Source organism: Lepidochelys kempii, chromosome 28 (assembly GCF_965140285.1).
Source record: "Lepidochelys kempii isolate rLepKem1 chromosome 28, rLepKem1.hap1, whole genome shotgun sequence".
NCBI classification, from domain to species: domain Eukaryota; kingdom Metazoa; phylum Chordata; order Testudines; family Cheloniidae; genus Lepidochelys; species Lepidochelys kempii.
Genome location: NC_136407.1, coordinates 2,016,187 through 2,030,653, shown reverse-complemented (window position 1 = coordinate 2,030,653; position 14,467 = coordinate 2,016,187). Strand labels below are relative to the sequence as shown.

The 14,467-nt window shown below is 60.3% G+C and overlaps 1 protein-coding gene across 1 annotated transcript; it reads right to left on the bottom strand.

The window, feature by feature from the left end:
• Positions 1-1,032: 1,032 nt before the first annotated feature.
• Positions 1,033-14,201, bottom strand: TP53 (tumor protein p53). The gene is made up of 11 exons (XM_078850856.1): positions 14,105-14,201; positions 7,219-7,304; positions 6,882-6,933; positions 6,195-6,419; positions 5,759-5,945; positions 5,444-5,556; positions 5,178-5,287; positions 4,641-4,792; positions 2,966-3,045; positions 2,579-2,691; positions 1,033-1,429 (listed from the first exon to the last, which is right to left on the bottom strand). Exons 1-11 carry the CDS (start codon positions 14,156-14,158, stop codon positions 1,342-1,344), a joined length of 1,260 nt encoding a protein of 419 aa, XP_078706982.1. The 5' UTR covers positions 14,159-14,201; the 3' UTR covers positions 1,033-1,341.
• Between the last annotated feature and the right edge of the window lie 266 nt (positions 14,202-14,467).

The window sequence follows — 14,467 nt, the reverse complement described above, 5'->3', positions numbered from 1 at the left end:
TTGCTGGAGGGTTTCGAAAGGCGGCTGGATGGCTGTCTGTCTTGGATGGCTTAAACCAGGGATGGGCAAACTTTTTGGCCCAAGGGCCACATCTGGGTGTGGAAATTGTATGGCGGGCCATGAATGCTCATGAAATTGGGGGGTTGGGGTGTGGGAGGGGGGTGATGGCTCTGGGGTGGGGCCAGAAATGAGTTCAGGGTGCGGGAGGGGGCTCTGGGCTGGGGCAAGGGGTGTGGGAAGGGGTCTAGGATCCACCTGGGGGTGTAGGCTCTGGGGTGGGGCTGGGGCGTTGCAGGTGCAAGAGGGTGCTCTGGGCTGGGATCGAGGGGTTCAGAGGGCGGGAGGGGGATCAGGGCTGGAGCAGGGGGTTGCGGTGCAGGAGGGGGTCAAAGGTGCAGGCTCCGGGTAGCCTTTTCCTCAAGCAGCTCCTGGAAGCAGCGTCATGTTCCCCGGCTCCTACACGGAGGCGCTGCCAGGTGGCTCTGCGCCCTGCCCCGTCCGCAGGCGACGCCCCTGCAGCTCCCATTGGCCACAGTTCTCGGTCAATGGGAGTTGCGGGGGTGGCGCTTGGGGCGGGGGCACCATGTGGAGCCCCCTGGCTGCCCCTATTCATAGGAGCCCTGTGGCGCTCTGTTAAAATGCCTCACCCACCTAATCTTCCGTAATTGGTGGGCTACCGGAGACCTCACCCCCTATTTGATTTGTTGACACCAGAACTGGACCCCGGGCTCCAGCCCCGGGCCGAATCCAGAGGTCAAATAACCCTTCCTGCTCCAGATTCTTGTCGACATGTCGCCTCTCGCGCCGAATCACCAAGCTGGGGGTTAGTGACCCCTCCCCACCATCCGTGGGCCGCCCGGGTTTCCTCCCAGGGCACCGAGAGTTAATCCCGCCGGGGCCTACCGCACCCCGCTCGAGGCCGAGCCCCCCCGCCCAGGACATTCAATGTTAATTAACTCGGCCCCCCCCAGCTAACTGGCACTTTACCCCGCCCCCCCCCACCCTCACACAGAGGGAGGGGGAGGCGGCGGCTAAGAAAGAGTTGGATTTATTGTATAAAAAGTTGATATAAAAGTTTGCTGGCAGGGGCGGGGGCACAGAGCAGCGCAGGGGCGGGGTCATGGGACCAGGGGGCGGGGGTCATGGGACCAGGGGGCGGGGTCCTCAGTAGGATGGGAACAAATCTTCCCGCCCCGCCCCCGTCCTGAGAAGTGAGGGCCGGGGGAAGGGACCGTCAGGCTGACCCTGCCCCCCTTGGGAGAGAGGGACTTTGTAAAAAGCTGGCAGTGGAAACTAGCTTAGTGCAAGACAGGACAGGGTGGGGGGTTCCGGAGGGGGGGATTATTCAGAATCCTCCTCCTTCACCAGCAGCCTCTTTCCGCTCCGAGGCAGCAGCCCGTCCCCCGGCTCCTTCCGGGTCTTCAGCAACCTGCCCCGGGGAGAGAAGGGAGAGATTCAGAGCCGGGGAGAGAACCCAGGAGTCCTGGCACCCAGCTCCCCCTGCTCTAAGCACCAGCCCCCACTCCCCTCCCAGAGCTGGGGAGAGAACCCAGGAGTCCTGGCTCCCAGCACCCCTGCTCTAACCACCAGCCCCCACTCCCCTCCCAGAGCCGGGAGAGAACCCAGGAGTCCTGGCTCCCAGCACCCCTGCTCTAACCCCCAGCCCCCACTCCCCTCCCAGAGCTGGGGAGAGAACCCAGGAGTCCTGGCTCCCAGCACCCCTGCTCTAACCCCCAGCCCCCACTCCCCTCCCAGAGCCGGGAGAGAACCCAGGAGTCCTGGCTCCCAGCCCCCCCTGCTCTAACCCCCAGCCCCCACTCCCCTCCCAGAGCTGGGGAGAGAACCCAGGAGTCCTGGTTCCCAGCACCCCTGCTCTAACCCCCAGCCCCCACTCCCAACCCAGAGCCGGGAGAGAACCCAGGAGTCCTGGCTCCCAGCACCCCTGCTCTAACCACCAGCCCCCACTCCCCTCCCAGAGCCGGGAGAGAACCCAGGAGTCCTGGCTCCCAGCACCCCTGCTCTAACCACCAGCCCCCACTCCCCTCCCAGAGCCAGGGAGAGAACCCAGGAGTCCTGGTTCCCAGCACCCCTGCTCTAACCCCCATCCCCCACTCCCAACCCAGAGCCGGGAGAGAACCCAGGAGTCCTGGCTCCCAGCACCCCTGCTCTAACCACCAGCCCCCACTCCCCTCCCAGAGCCGGGAGAGAACCCAGGAGTCCTGGCTCCCAGCACCCCTGCTCTAACCACCAGCCCCCACTCCCCTCCCAGAGCCAGGGAGAGAACCCTGCAGGTCCCACGCCCAAGGGTGTAACTAGACTCTGTTCCCTTACCAGCAGGGACCCCGCTGTTAGGGGTCAAGCCAGGCTCCTCCCTCTCTCCATGAAGAGCGGGGGGAACCTCCCCTGGGGCATCGAGCCCCCAACCCTGAGAGGACCCTTAGCCCCCCTCCCCCTTTGCAGCTAGGCCCCGCCTCCTTCCATCAGAGGGGGGAGCTTCCTTTGGTACAGCTAGGCCCAGCCCCCCCAGGAGGCAGGCCGGCCCCCTCCCTTCCCAGGCAGGGCCCTGCCCCCTTTCCACCTGGAGGGTGTGGGGTTCCGGTGACTCTCCGAATCCCCCTGCTGCTTGGCGGCCACCATCTCCAGGGCGTCATTGATTTCCTTCAGCATCATGTATCGTTTGCGCCCGTGAACCTGGTGGGGGGGAGAGAAAGAAAGAGGTGGGGGGGAGGGTCAGACTCCCCTCCCCTACAGGACAGGCCAACGCCCTCCAGTGCCCTCTAATCCCAGATCCCCTCAAATTGCATACAGGATGGATGGACCCCACTCCCCTGCCAGAGCTGGGGAGAGAACCCAGGAGTCCTGGCTCTCAGCCCTCCCTGCTCTAACCACTAGAGCCCATTCCACTCCCAGAGCCAGGGAGAGAAGCCAGGAGTCCTGAACCCCCAATTTCCCCACCAGGACTCACCTCGAGGAGGAAGACCTCTTTCTCGGGGGACACCACCCGCTTCTTGGGGTTCTCAGCTGTTTCCATGCTGGCCTGGAGAGCTGCAGGGGGTAGGAAAAGCACATGTCAAGCCCTTCACCCCCTGGGAAACTCAAGCTGCCCTATTCTGGGGAATAAGTATTGAACGAGCTTCAAAAAGTTAAAGCTTTATAACCGCCAAAACCCCCAAATTGTCCTCAGCACCGGTCAAAAATATTACCAAGTGAATATCCTCAATCCTACTCTCAACAGATCGCAAGAGCATCCATCCTGCTGGAGAATTTATTTGTGTTTGATTGAAGAATATTGACTTTAGTTTGCCTATCTGCCAATTTCTACTGTTGATGGAAATATTTGGTCACTGGCTTGCGTGGGCGAGGCGAATGGACGTTTACTGACATTTCCCGATAAATAGATTAGAAAGACAGAAGAACGGATCATTGACGGTTGTAAAACAAGTGTCATCAATGGGTCCGACCGACGGAAGAATGGATCATTGACGGTTGTAGGAGAAGTGTGATCAATGGGTCCGACCGACGGAAAAATGGATCATTGACGGTTGTAAGACAAGTGTGATCAATGGGTCCGACTGACGGAAGAATGGATCATTGATGGTTGTAGGAGAAGTGTGATCAATGGGTCCGACCGACGGAAGAATGGATCATTGATGGTTGTAGGAGAAGTGTGATCAATGGGTCCGACCGACGGAAGAATGGATCATTGACGGTTGTAGGAGAAGTGTGATCAATGGGTCCGACCGACGGAAGAATGGATCATTGACGGTTGTAGGAGAAGTGTGATCAATGGGTCCGACCGACGGAAGAATGGATCATTGACGGTTGTAGGAGAAGTGTGATCAATGGGTCCGACCGACGGAAGAATGGATCATTGACGGTTGTAGGAGAAGTGTGATCAATGGGTCCGACCGACGGAAGAATGGATCATTGACGGTTGTAGGAGAAGTGTGATCAATGGGTCCGACCGACGGAAGAATGGATCATTGACGGTTGTAGGAGAAGTGTGATCAATGGGTCCGACCGACGGAAGAATGGATCATTGACGGTTGTAAGACAAGTGTAATCAATGGCTCCGACTGACGGAAGAATGGATCATTGATGGTTGTAGGAGAAGTGTGATCAATGGGTCCGACCGACGGAAGAATGGATCATTGATGGTTGTAAGACAAGTGTGATCAATGGGTCCGACTGACGGAAGAATGGATCATTGATGGTTGTAGGAGAAGTGTGATCAATGGGTCCGACTGACGGAAGAATGGATCATTGATGGTTGTAAGACAAGTGTGATCAATGGCTCCGACTGACGGAAGAATGGATTATTGATGGTTATCGGTAAATGGAATAAAAAATCTTGGTGAAATTTCTATTATTCCCAGGTGGAATTGTTAAGCACTAATGCACGTCAGACTGGCTAATCAAGTTGGGTCGATTTCAGCTTCGACGTCTTGCTGGTGCTGAATTAAGGACATTGACTCCCATTTGGGTAAGTCCCTATTGGCCCCACCCCCACCCTCTTGGCCCCTCCCTTCACACTCACCTTTGGCTCCACCCCCTCAGAACCTCACACTTCCCCTTCCACCTGCCCGCTCAGATCCCCACCCCAAACTCCTTTCAGTTCCTGGGCCCGCCTCTGCACTCACCCCTCTTGGCTCTGGCCCCTTTGAGGGTCCCGGCCCCGCTAAGGACCCTGCCGGTCAATTTCTTTTGGAAATTCTCCTCCTCTGTCCTGCGGTCCCGTCCGGGGCAGGCGCAGACTCGAACCTCGAAACATCGGCGCCCCAGGAGCTGCCCGCTGCGCCGGAAGGGTAGAGAACGGACATTAGACACAGACAGGAACCCAAGAGTCCTGGGTCCCAGCCCTCCCCTCTCCAATCTCACTCCCCTCCTGAAGCCGGGGAGTCCTGGCTCAATAGCACCCCCCGAATCTCACTCCCCTCCTGGAGCCGGGGATAGAACCCAGGAGTCCTGGCTCAATAGCACCCCCCGAATCTCACTGCCCTCCTGGAGCCGGGGATAGAACCCAGGAGTCCTGGCTCCCAGCCCAACAGCTCCCCAATGCTTCATGGCTGAATGGGGGTACACAGGTTGTGGGGGGTGGTCAGTTCTCTCCCAAGTGCTGGTCCCCGAGGGGAGCTACGAGGCGGGGGCCCATGGAGGGCTGGTTGGGGGGCACTTACTGCTTGCCCTCCAGAGTGATGATGGCCAGGATGGGGCGCCGGTTCATGCCCCCCATGCAGGAACTGTTGCACATGAAGTTATACAGCACGGTGGTGCAGTCGGACCCCACCTGCAGGGCAGAGAGGGAATTGCAATGATGCCAGGGGCCCCTACCGGGGACAGGCCCCGTGCCCCATTCCCCACCCTCCTGAGCCAGCCAGTCCCCGCCCTGGGGCCGGATGGGAGCCAGCGCCCCCTGGAGGGGACAGGCCCCGTGTCCAGGTACCTGGGGCGTCTCGTAGGGCACCGTGACACTCTGGCGCTTGGTGTTTTCATCGTCGTGGTAATGTGCCTGCTGGTTCCCCTCGATCCGGATCAGGTGACGGGCTGGTGCGACCCCTGTCATGAGAGACGAGGGGGCAACTCAAGGGGGGACACCTCTGGGCCCCATATCCCCACTCCCTAACATCCAGCCTTCTCCTCCAGCAGATCAGAGCCAGGACTCCCCATCCCAAGGTCCCTCCAGCTGGGTTTCACACACATACACCCCATGCAGCAGGGAGTTCCACAGGTCGTCACCCTCCCCAGCCACGCCCCTCACCATCGCTGTACTCCATGCAGCGCTCGTGGTGGGGGCAGCGTCTCACCACCTCGGCCACGTGCTCCGATTTCTTGTAGACGGCCGTGGCCCGGACGATGGAACCGGGCGGGGGCTGGCTGGCCATCTTGATCTGCACGGGGCAGGTCTTCGCCAGCTGGCAGAAGAGCTTGTTCAGCTCCGGGGAGTACTGTGGGGGTACGGAGACGGGGGTCAGCAGGGGGTGCTTTCCCCTGGCAGGCAGGGCTGGCCCCAGGGCAGCACTAGGGGGCGCGGTGGGGCAGGGGGCTCAGCAGGGGACGCCCTCCCCTGGCAGGCAAGGCTGGCCCCAGGGCGGCGCTAGGGGGCGCTGTGGGGCAGGGAGCAGGGCAGGGGCTCATTTGGGTTGCTTGCCCCCCAGTCCTCCCTGGAATGCTGCTTCCCCTAGCCAGGTCCGTACGGTGCAGGTGACGGACTTGGCGGTCCCCGACTGCTGGAAGGTCAGCTCGAATCCATGCTCCCCAGCGTAATCCTCGGTGGAGGGGACGGTGGAAGAGGTGGGAGGCGGCTCCGGGGCCGGCCCGGGGAGCTCCCAGCCCTCGTCGCTCCCCCCAGCCTGCGGGAGCAGGAGGGAGGGGTCCGCCGAGTCAGAGAGGCCCAGGCCCAGGTCCGGGTCCGGGAGGCTCTGTGGGGGAGACATGGCGAGCGAAGGGTTAATGCCACAGCCCAGGCTCTCCCCACACCCCCAACCGACCTCAGCCCCCCACAGAATCCTCTGCCCCCTCCCTCAACCCTGCCTTCTACCTCGGATCCAGCCAGCCCCACGGCCTCCCAGCCCCCAGCCCCTCACCATTCCCCTGCTATTCTCCCATGTCCCACTGCACCCATAGTCGCCCCACTGCTCTCCAGCCCCCTGAGTCCACCCTTGTGGGTTAGAGCAGGGGGGAGCTGGGAACCAGGAGTCCTGGGTTCTCTCCCCGGCTCTGGGAGGGGAGTGGGGGCTGGTGGGTTAGATCAGGGGGAGCTGGGAGCCAGGACTCCTGGGTTCTCTCCCCGGCTCTGGGAGGGGAGTGTGGCCAAGGGGGTGGGGGCGTGGCTGAGAGACAGGACTCCTGGGTTCTATTCCCCACTGGCCCCCAGCACTTACAAACAGCTCCTGGTTCTCTGGTGCTGTGGGATCCACATTGGTGGGGTGCAGCCTATTGAGAGAGACAAGAAAGATAAAAATGTGTGTGTGTGGGGGGGGGATCCAAGCTGTCCCCTCCGCCCCCCGCACCATGCAAACGGAACCCAGCTCTGCTCTGCCCCTCTCTGAGCTCACCATACCTAAATTACCAGGGGTTTGGGGCATGTGGGGGCAGGTATTGAGAAGGGAAAGTGGGGACGATTATGTTAGGGAAGGCGGGGTGAAGCCTGGGGGGGGGGGGGGGGCTACTAATCTGGGTGGAGGGGGCAAGGAGCGAGGGGGTTCCCCCGACACTTACATCATGCTCCACCAATCAGAGAAGCTCTCCTGGCTCAGGGGTGGCTCCAGCCCGGGGTCCAACATCGGCTCCATTCTAGCTGTTTCCTAGAGGTAGGGTGACAATCAGAGAGAAGGGTTAAGGTGAAATTGAAAGTTGGAGTGAAATTAGAGATAAGGGTTAAGTTGAAATTAGACATAATAATGGTTAAGGTGAAATCAGAGGTAAGGGTTAGGATGAAATTGAAGGTTAGGGTGAAATCAGAGATAAGGGTTAAGGTGAAATTAGAGATACGGGTTAAGGTGAAATTGGAGGTTGAGGTTAGGGTGAAATCTGAGATAAGGGTTAGGGTGAAATTGAAAGTTAGGGTGAAATTAAAGGTTAGGGTTAGGATGAAATTGAAGGTTAGGGTAAAATCAGAGCTAAGGGTTAGGGTGAAATTAGAGATAATAATGGTTAGGGTGAAATCAGAGGTAAGGGTTAAAGTGAAATTGAAGTTTAGGGTTTGGGTGAAATCAGAGATAAGGTTTAAGGTGAAATTAGAGATAAGGGTTCAGGTAAAATCAGAGATAAAGGTTAGGGTGAAATTGAAAGTTAGGGTGAAATTAGAGATAAGGGTTAGGGTGAAATTGAAGGTTAGGGTTAAGGTGAAATCAGAGATAAGGGTTAGGGTGAAGGCAAGGGTGGGTGAGAGGGGTCAGGGTTTGGAAAGGGGTAGCAGGGTTCGAGTTACCCCTCTTGTTCCTAGAGGTATGAATCTGGCTGGATTAAACACACATTTTGTACACCCAGCTTCCGAAGTCGCTCTGTAGGCCAGCCCCGGCCCCCTCTCTATTTTCCGCTCTGCCAATCTCCTGCCTGACGCAGTGTCACACAACCGTCCAGACCCATCGAGAAAAACTCCACATGGCGTCAGGCACAGATCCCTGCAGGACCCCGCTTGGGAAGCCCCCCCCAATTTAAGCATGCATCTGCCGGGGGCCAGGTCTGTCCGCCGGGGAATGCTATTCATAACGGCGTTGCGCTATTTTGAATCCCAACTCCAGTTACCTTTACGAACCTGACTTGCAAAAGGTTTGTTTGACAAGGCCCATTTCCCATAAAGCCCCATTGACGGGCTTTAATCTCTAGCCCTCTATCTCTAGCCCTTCCTCAACTGAATCCCGTAGCAGCTAATGGGCCTATATCCGGGGCATCCCCCTTTCGGCACAACATCAGCACTATTCTGGAATTTCCCCGGCCTTGCAAGATTTACTATGTATTAACATTGGCGAGCCAGAGACCTCCCTCGGCCAACTCGATGGGAACTCTTGGATACCAGTTATCCCGGCCTGCTGATTTAAAAATGTTGATCTGGAGTGGATGATGCTTAATATCAAATAACCTCCTTGGTTAGTAACAGGCCAGAAAGTACCTCATCAGCCTCATGTGACATGGATACATCATCCTGCTCCTTCCCAAACATAGAACACCAATGTTTATTGATCGCTTCGCCCGTCTTTGCATCATTAACTGTTTTACTCTTTGCATCTACAATTTCTTCTGCTCCTAATATATACTTTAAAACACTCCTTATTGTCCTTCACCCTGCCAGCTTTTTTCTTCTCATGTCTTTAGCTTCCCTTAGCAATTTCCTACACGTCACAACTTCTAATTGATTGCAATCTATTTCCCCCCCTTTTTTTCCCATTTGTTGTACGTTGCTTTTATTTCTAACGGCTGCCTTCATCGCTGACACAGGATGGGCATTTAGCCAAATTTATTTCTGTCTCTTGCTGGCAGCTTTTGTGGATTTTTAAAGAACTCCCAATTCTCATATTTCTGTCTACACTTTTCCTCCGCTTTGGGAAACTAGCAGCATTAAGTGTGCATTTTACTGATGAGGAGCATATTTGCCCATATCGAATGTAACCAGGTCACAAACACGGGTCCCTAGGCAACCACCAGTTTCCAGGCCAGAGATTAATTCATCTTTATTCATCATAGCGAAGTCCAAAATAGAGACGCCTCGTGGTGGGTGCAATTTCTGCTTGTGTTAGAAAAATACCAGCTAGTGGTTAGAGCAGGGGGGCTGGGAGCCAGGACTCCTGGGTTCTATTCATGGCTCTGGGAGGGGAGTGGGGTCTGATGGTTAGAGCGGAGGGGGGGGGAGCTGGAAGCGAAAGTCTCTGCTACTTTCCCCTCCCACATCAGAGTGGGGTTTGGCGCAGACGCAGGAAGAGCCGTGCACCGGGCTGGGGACTGGGCCTTTGTGCACAGGAACATGGGGCTGGAAGGGACCTGGGGGGTCACTGAGTCCCCTTTCCCTCCCCTCCCCTGCTCCTCCCTCTTTCCCTCACACTCCTCCCTCACCTCACCTGCTCCTCCCCCTTTCCCCCCACTCCTCCCACCCCTCACTTGCTCCTTCCCCTCGCTCCCCCTGCCCCCCTCTTCTCCCTTCCCTGTTTGCCCCCCAACTCCTCCCCTGCCTGTCCCCCCTCTTCCCTCCCCCACCTCCCCACCCTCTCCCTGCCTGTGCCCCCCACTCCTCCCCCCCACCTCCCTTCCCTCACCCCACTGCTCCCCCACTCCTCCCTCCCCCTGCCTGTCCCCCCTCTCTTCCCTCCACCCATTGCCCCACCCACTCCTGCTTGTCGCCCCGCCCACTCGACGTTCTCGGAACGTTCCAGGCAGCCCCAGGGAGGGAGAGGCACCGGGCGGGCCATACCATTCCTGCCGGAGAGGGGGACGACGCCTTCAAGACCCCCCCCAATAGCTCAAGGTTTAACGCACACACACCCCGCCCTTGTGCACGAAAGCTTGGGTGGGGAGCTCCCTTCCCCTTCCCGCTATGTGCCTGGCGCCTTCAACCCTGAGAACATACTCCTCGCACACACACTTTGTCTGCCCCCCCTGTTTCGCATAATGGTGCCTTCCAGTGGCAGGGGTAAGAGAGGGCAGGCGGGCCCTACCATTCTGGAAACGGGGAAGGGGTGTGTGTGTTTGAAAAAACGGTTCAAATCCTTTCAAATGGGGAGGGAACAGACCCATCCCTCATGCAATACAGACAGGCAACAAGCGGGGAGGGGGACTGCTCAGGACGGGGGGAACAAGGTTCCCCCTTAAAAATATAGCGCTCCCCCTCCATTAAGACACAATGGGCTGGTCCAGGATGAACCAAGACTGGAATGGAGGAAGGGGGGGGAGGAGCCAAAGTCCTTCCTGGCTGAGACACGTCCCCTCCCCTCTCGGGAGAAACCAAAATAGCCCCAGAGAGAGAGGCTGGCGCTGCATGGTTTGGCCTTTTCTGCTGCCCTCCCCCATGAACCCCCCACCGCTCCAGCCAGAGCCCCTATGCACCCCCATCCCATTGCCCCACCCCCTGCCAGGGTCCCATGCACCCCCCACCGCTCCAGCCAGAGCCCCTATGCACCCCCATCCCATTGCCCCACCCCCTGCCAGGGTCCCATGCACCCCCCACCGCTCCAGCCAGGTCCCCTATGCACCCCCATCCCATTGCCCCACCCCCAGCCAGGGTCCCATGCACCCCCCACCGCTCCAGCCAGGTCCCCTATGCACCCCCATCCCATTGCCCCACCCCCTGCCAGGGTCCCATGCACCCCCCACCGCTCCAGCCAGGTCCCCTATGCACCCCCATCCCATTGCCCCACCCCCTGCCAGGGTCCCATGCACCCCCCACCGCTCCAGCCAGAGCCCCTATGCACCCCCATCCCATTGCCCCACCCCCTGCCAGGGTCCCATGCACCCCCCACCGCTCCAGCCAGGTCCCCTATGCACCCCCATCCCATTGCCCCACCCCCTGCCAGGGTCCCATGCACCCCCCACCGCTCCAGCCAGAGCCCCTATGCACCCCCATCCCATTGCCCCACCCCCTGCCAGGGTCCCATGCACCCCCCACCGCTCCAGCCAGAGCCCCTATGCACCCCCATCCCATTGCCCCACCCCCTGCCAGGGTCCCATGCACCCCCCACCGCTCCAGCCAGAGCCCCTATGCACCCCCATCCCATTGCCCCACCCCCTGCCAGGGTCCCATGCACCCCCCACCGCTCCAGCCAGGTCCCCTATGCACCCCCATCCCATTGCCCCACCCCCAGCCAGGGTCCCATGCACCCCCCACCGCTCCAGCCAGGTCCCCTATGCACCCCCATCCCATTGCCCCACCCCCTGCCAGGGTCCCATGCACCCCCCACCGCTCCAGCCAGAGCCCCTATGCACCCCCATCCCATTGCCCCACCCCCTGCCAGGGTCCCATGCACCCCCCACCGCTCCAGCCAGAGCCCCTATGCACCCCCATCCCATTGCCCCACCCCCTGCCAGGGTCCCATGCACCCCCCACCGCTCCAGCCAGAGCCCCTATGCACCCCCATCCCATTGCCCCACCCCCAGCCAGGGTCCCATGCACCCCCCACCGCTCCAGCCAGAGCCCCTATGCACCCCCATCCCATTGCCCCACCCCCAGCCAGTCCCCTATGCACTCCCATCCCATTGCCCCACCCCCAGCCAGGTCCCCATGCACCCCCCCCCCGCTCCAGCCAGGGCCCCTATGCACCCCCATCCCATTGCCCCACCCCCAGCCAGAGCCCCTATGCACCCCCATCCCATTGCCCCACCCCCAGCCAGTCCCCTATGCACCCCCATCCCATTGCCCCACCCCCAGCCAGGTCCCCTATGCACCTCCATCCCATTGCCCCACCCCCAGCCTGGTCCCCAAGTACCCCCCATTGCTCCAGCCAGAGCCCCGATGCACCTCCGTCCCATTGCCCCACCCCCAGCCAGGTCCCCTATGCACCCCCCCACTGCTCCAGCCAGGTCCCCTATGCACCCCATCCCATTGCCCCACCCCCAGCCAGGCCCCCAAGCACCCCCCATTGCTCCAGCCAGGGCCCCATGCAGCCCCCAGTTCCCCAGACAGACACCCCCCAAGTAATCCCCCCTGTGCACTGCCCTGTCCAGGCCCCTCCTGCATCCCTCAAAATGTAGACACACGCCCCGACCACCCCCGTTTTGCCAGGGGGACCAGCACACCCCACCCTTCATCAGGCCAAGATTCTGCACAAACCCTCCCACCTCATTTAAGACGCTCCCTCCTTACCTCCCCCCCGCCCCGGAATTCCATATCTCTCCCCCCACACCTCCCCACCCCCACCCACACACTCGGGGGCCCCCTCTCCACCGTCATGGCTACGGAGATGACCTGCCAGCCTCTGGATGTGCCCCCCACCCCCCAGGCCCTTCAGAAAAAACTGGACAGTGCATGGCAAGATTGTTTCATTGTTTCCTTGTCTCCCCGCTCCCCGGACTGTCTGTTCTCTGTCTCTTGTCCGACACTTAGACTGGGGGGGGCGGCAGGGAGCGTCTCTGTGTTCTGGATTCGTACAGCACCTGGCGCGGTCGGGCCCGGTCCAAGACTGGGCCCAACGCAGGCCCTGTCGCGATACAAATAAGGAGGAAGAATTAATCATCGGCCCAAGTCCTCCGGTCACCTTCCAGGATGGCCGGGGCGGGGAGCTTGGCGGGAGATTCCCTCCCTTTCGCTCTGCCTATCTCCCCCACCCTGATCTCGATGTTCGGGGGGGCCGAACCCCGCAGATCGCAGCGTTCCAAGGGTCAGGACGCCCGCGGATCAGAACGTTACGTTGGAACCCTGTGGAGCCGGAAGTCACACAGATCAGGACACCCCCCCTTGCCCCTTGCCCCCCGGCAGATCTCAACATTCCATGGCCAGAACCCTGCCACCCCCGATGTGCCATGGGCCGAGTCTATTCCCCGCCCCCCAATGGATCTTCATGTTCAACGGATCGGAACCCTCGGTGGATCTCAACGTTCCAGGGACCGGAACCCCCGCGGACCTCAACGTTCCAGGGACCGGAACCCCGCAGACCTCAGCGTTTCAGGGACCGGAACCCCACAGACCTCAGCGTTCCAGGGAGCGGAACCCCACGGATCTCAGCATTCCAGGGACCGGAACCCCGCGGACCTCGACGTTCCAGGGACCGGAACCCCGCAGACCTCGACGTTCCAGGGACCGGAACCCCGCAGACCTCGACGTTCCAGGGACCGGAACCCCGCGGACCTCGACATTCCAGGGACCGGAACCCCGCGGACCTCGACGTTCCAGGGACCGGAACCCCGCGGACCTCGACGTTCCAGGGACCGGAACCCCGCGGACCTCGACGTTCCAGGGACCGGAACCCTGCGGATCTCAACATTCCAGGGAATGGAACCCATGGATCTCAATGCTCCACGGATCAGAACCCTCAATGGATCTCAATGTTTAATGCATCAGAACCCTACAAGATCTCGGTATTCCACGGACCGGAACCCTATGGATCTCGACATTCCACAGACCGGAACCCCGCGGATCTCGACGTTCCACAGACCGGAACCCCGCGGATCTCAACGTTCCACAGACCGGAACCCCACGGATCTCGACGTTCCACCGACCCAACCCTCGCAGAGCTCAGTGCTCCACGGATCAGAACCCTCAGTGGGGAACCTCAACGTTCTAGGGGCCGGAACCCCGCGGATCTCAACATTCACCGATCAGAACCCCGCGGATCTCAACATTCCACCGATCGGAACCCTGCGGATCTCAACATTCCACCGATCAGAACCCTGCGGGCCTCAACATTCCACCGATCGGAACCTCGCAGATCTCAACGTTCTACCGACCGGTCCCCCGCGGATCTCAGCGCCCCCGGGGTACTCCGCCTCCCCCCTCTTGAGCCGGAGCCAGACCAGAAGTGCTTTCATGACTCAGACCCTGATTCATAACCTCACAGCTTCACCCCAGCCCGGTCTCGGGCCAGCTCTCGGGCCAGCATCGCGGCCTCCCCCCGCCCCGTGCCTGACTCCGCCATCATCGCCACCCCGCACCGAGCCCCCTCCCAGCCCCCCAAAAAGTCACCTCCGCGGAGATCTCCCCCTCCAGTCTCTCTCCCCGGGCACTTTGCATCCACATGCACGAGTTGGGGATTTCCCGGCGGCCCAGGATGCATTGCGCCGCTGCCTTGGCCACGTGACCGTGGGCACGGTGAGGCCATGGCCGCCATCTTTACTGTGGACAAAAAAAATAGAAAAGTGGCTGGGCCGTGCTGTTTCTGGGAGCCAGGACTCCTGGGTTCTCTCCCTGGTTCCGGGAGGGGAGTGGGGGCTGGTGGGTTAGAGCCGGGGGCGGGGCTGGGGGCCAGGACTCCTGGGTTCTCTCCCTGGCTCTGGGAGGGGAGTGGGGGCTGGTGGGATAGAGCTGGGGGGGCTGGGGGCCAGGACT

Bases quoted from the DNA above. Each gene is read 5' to 3' on its own strand.
- TP53 (XM_078850856.1), bottom strand. From the start codon at position 14,158: ATGTGGATGCAAAGTGCCCGGGGAGAGAGACTGGAGGGGGAGATCTCC. The intron at 5,557-5,758 runs GTGAGGGGCGTG...CTCTCATGACAG, and splicing joins CTGCATGGAGTACAGCGATG to GGGTCGCACCAGCCCGTCAC. The intron at 3,046-4,640 runs GTGAGTGCAGAG...TACCCCCTGCAG, and splicing joins AGGGGCCAGAGCCAAGAGGG to CTCTCCAGGCCAGCATGGAA.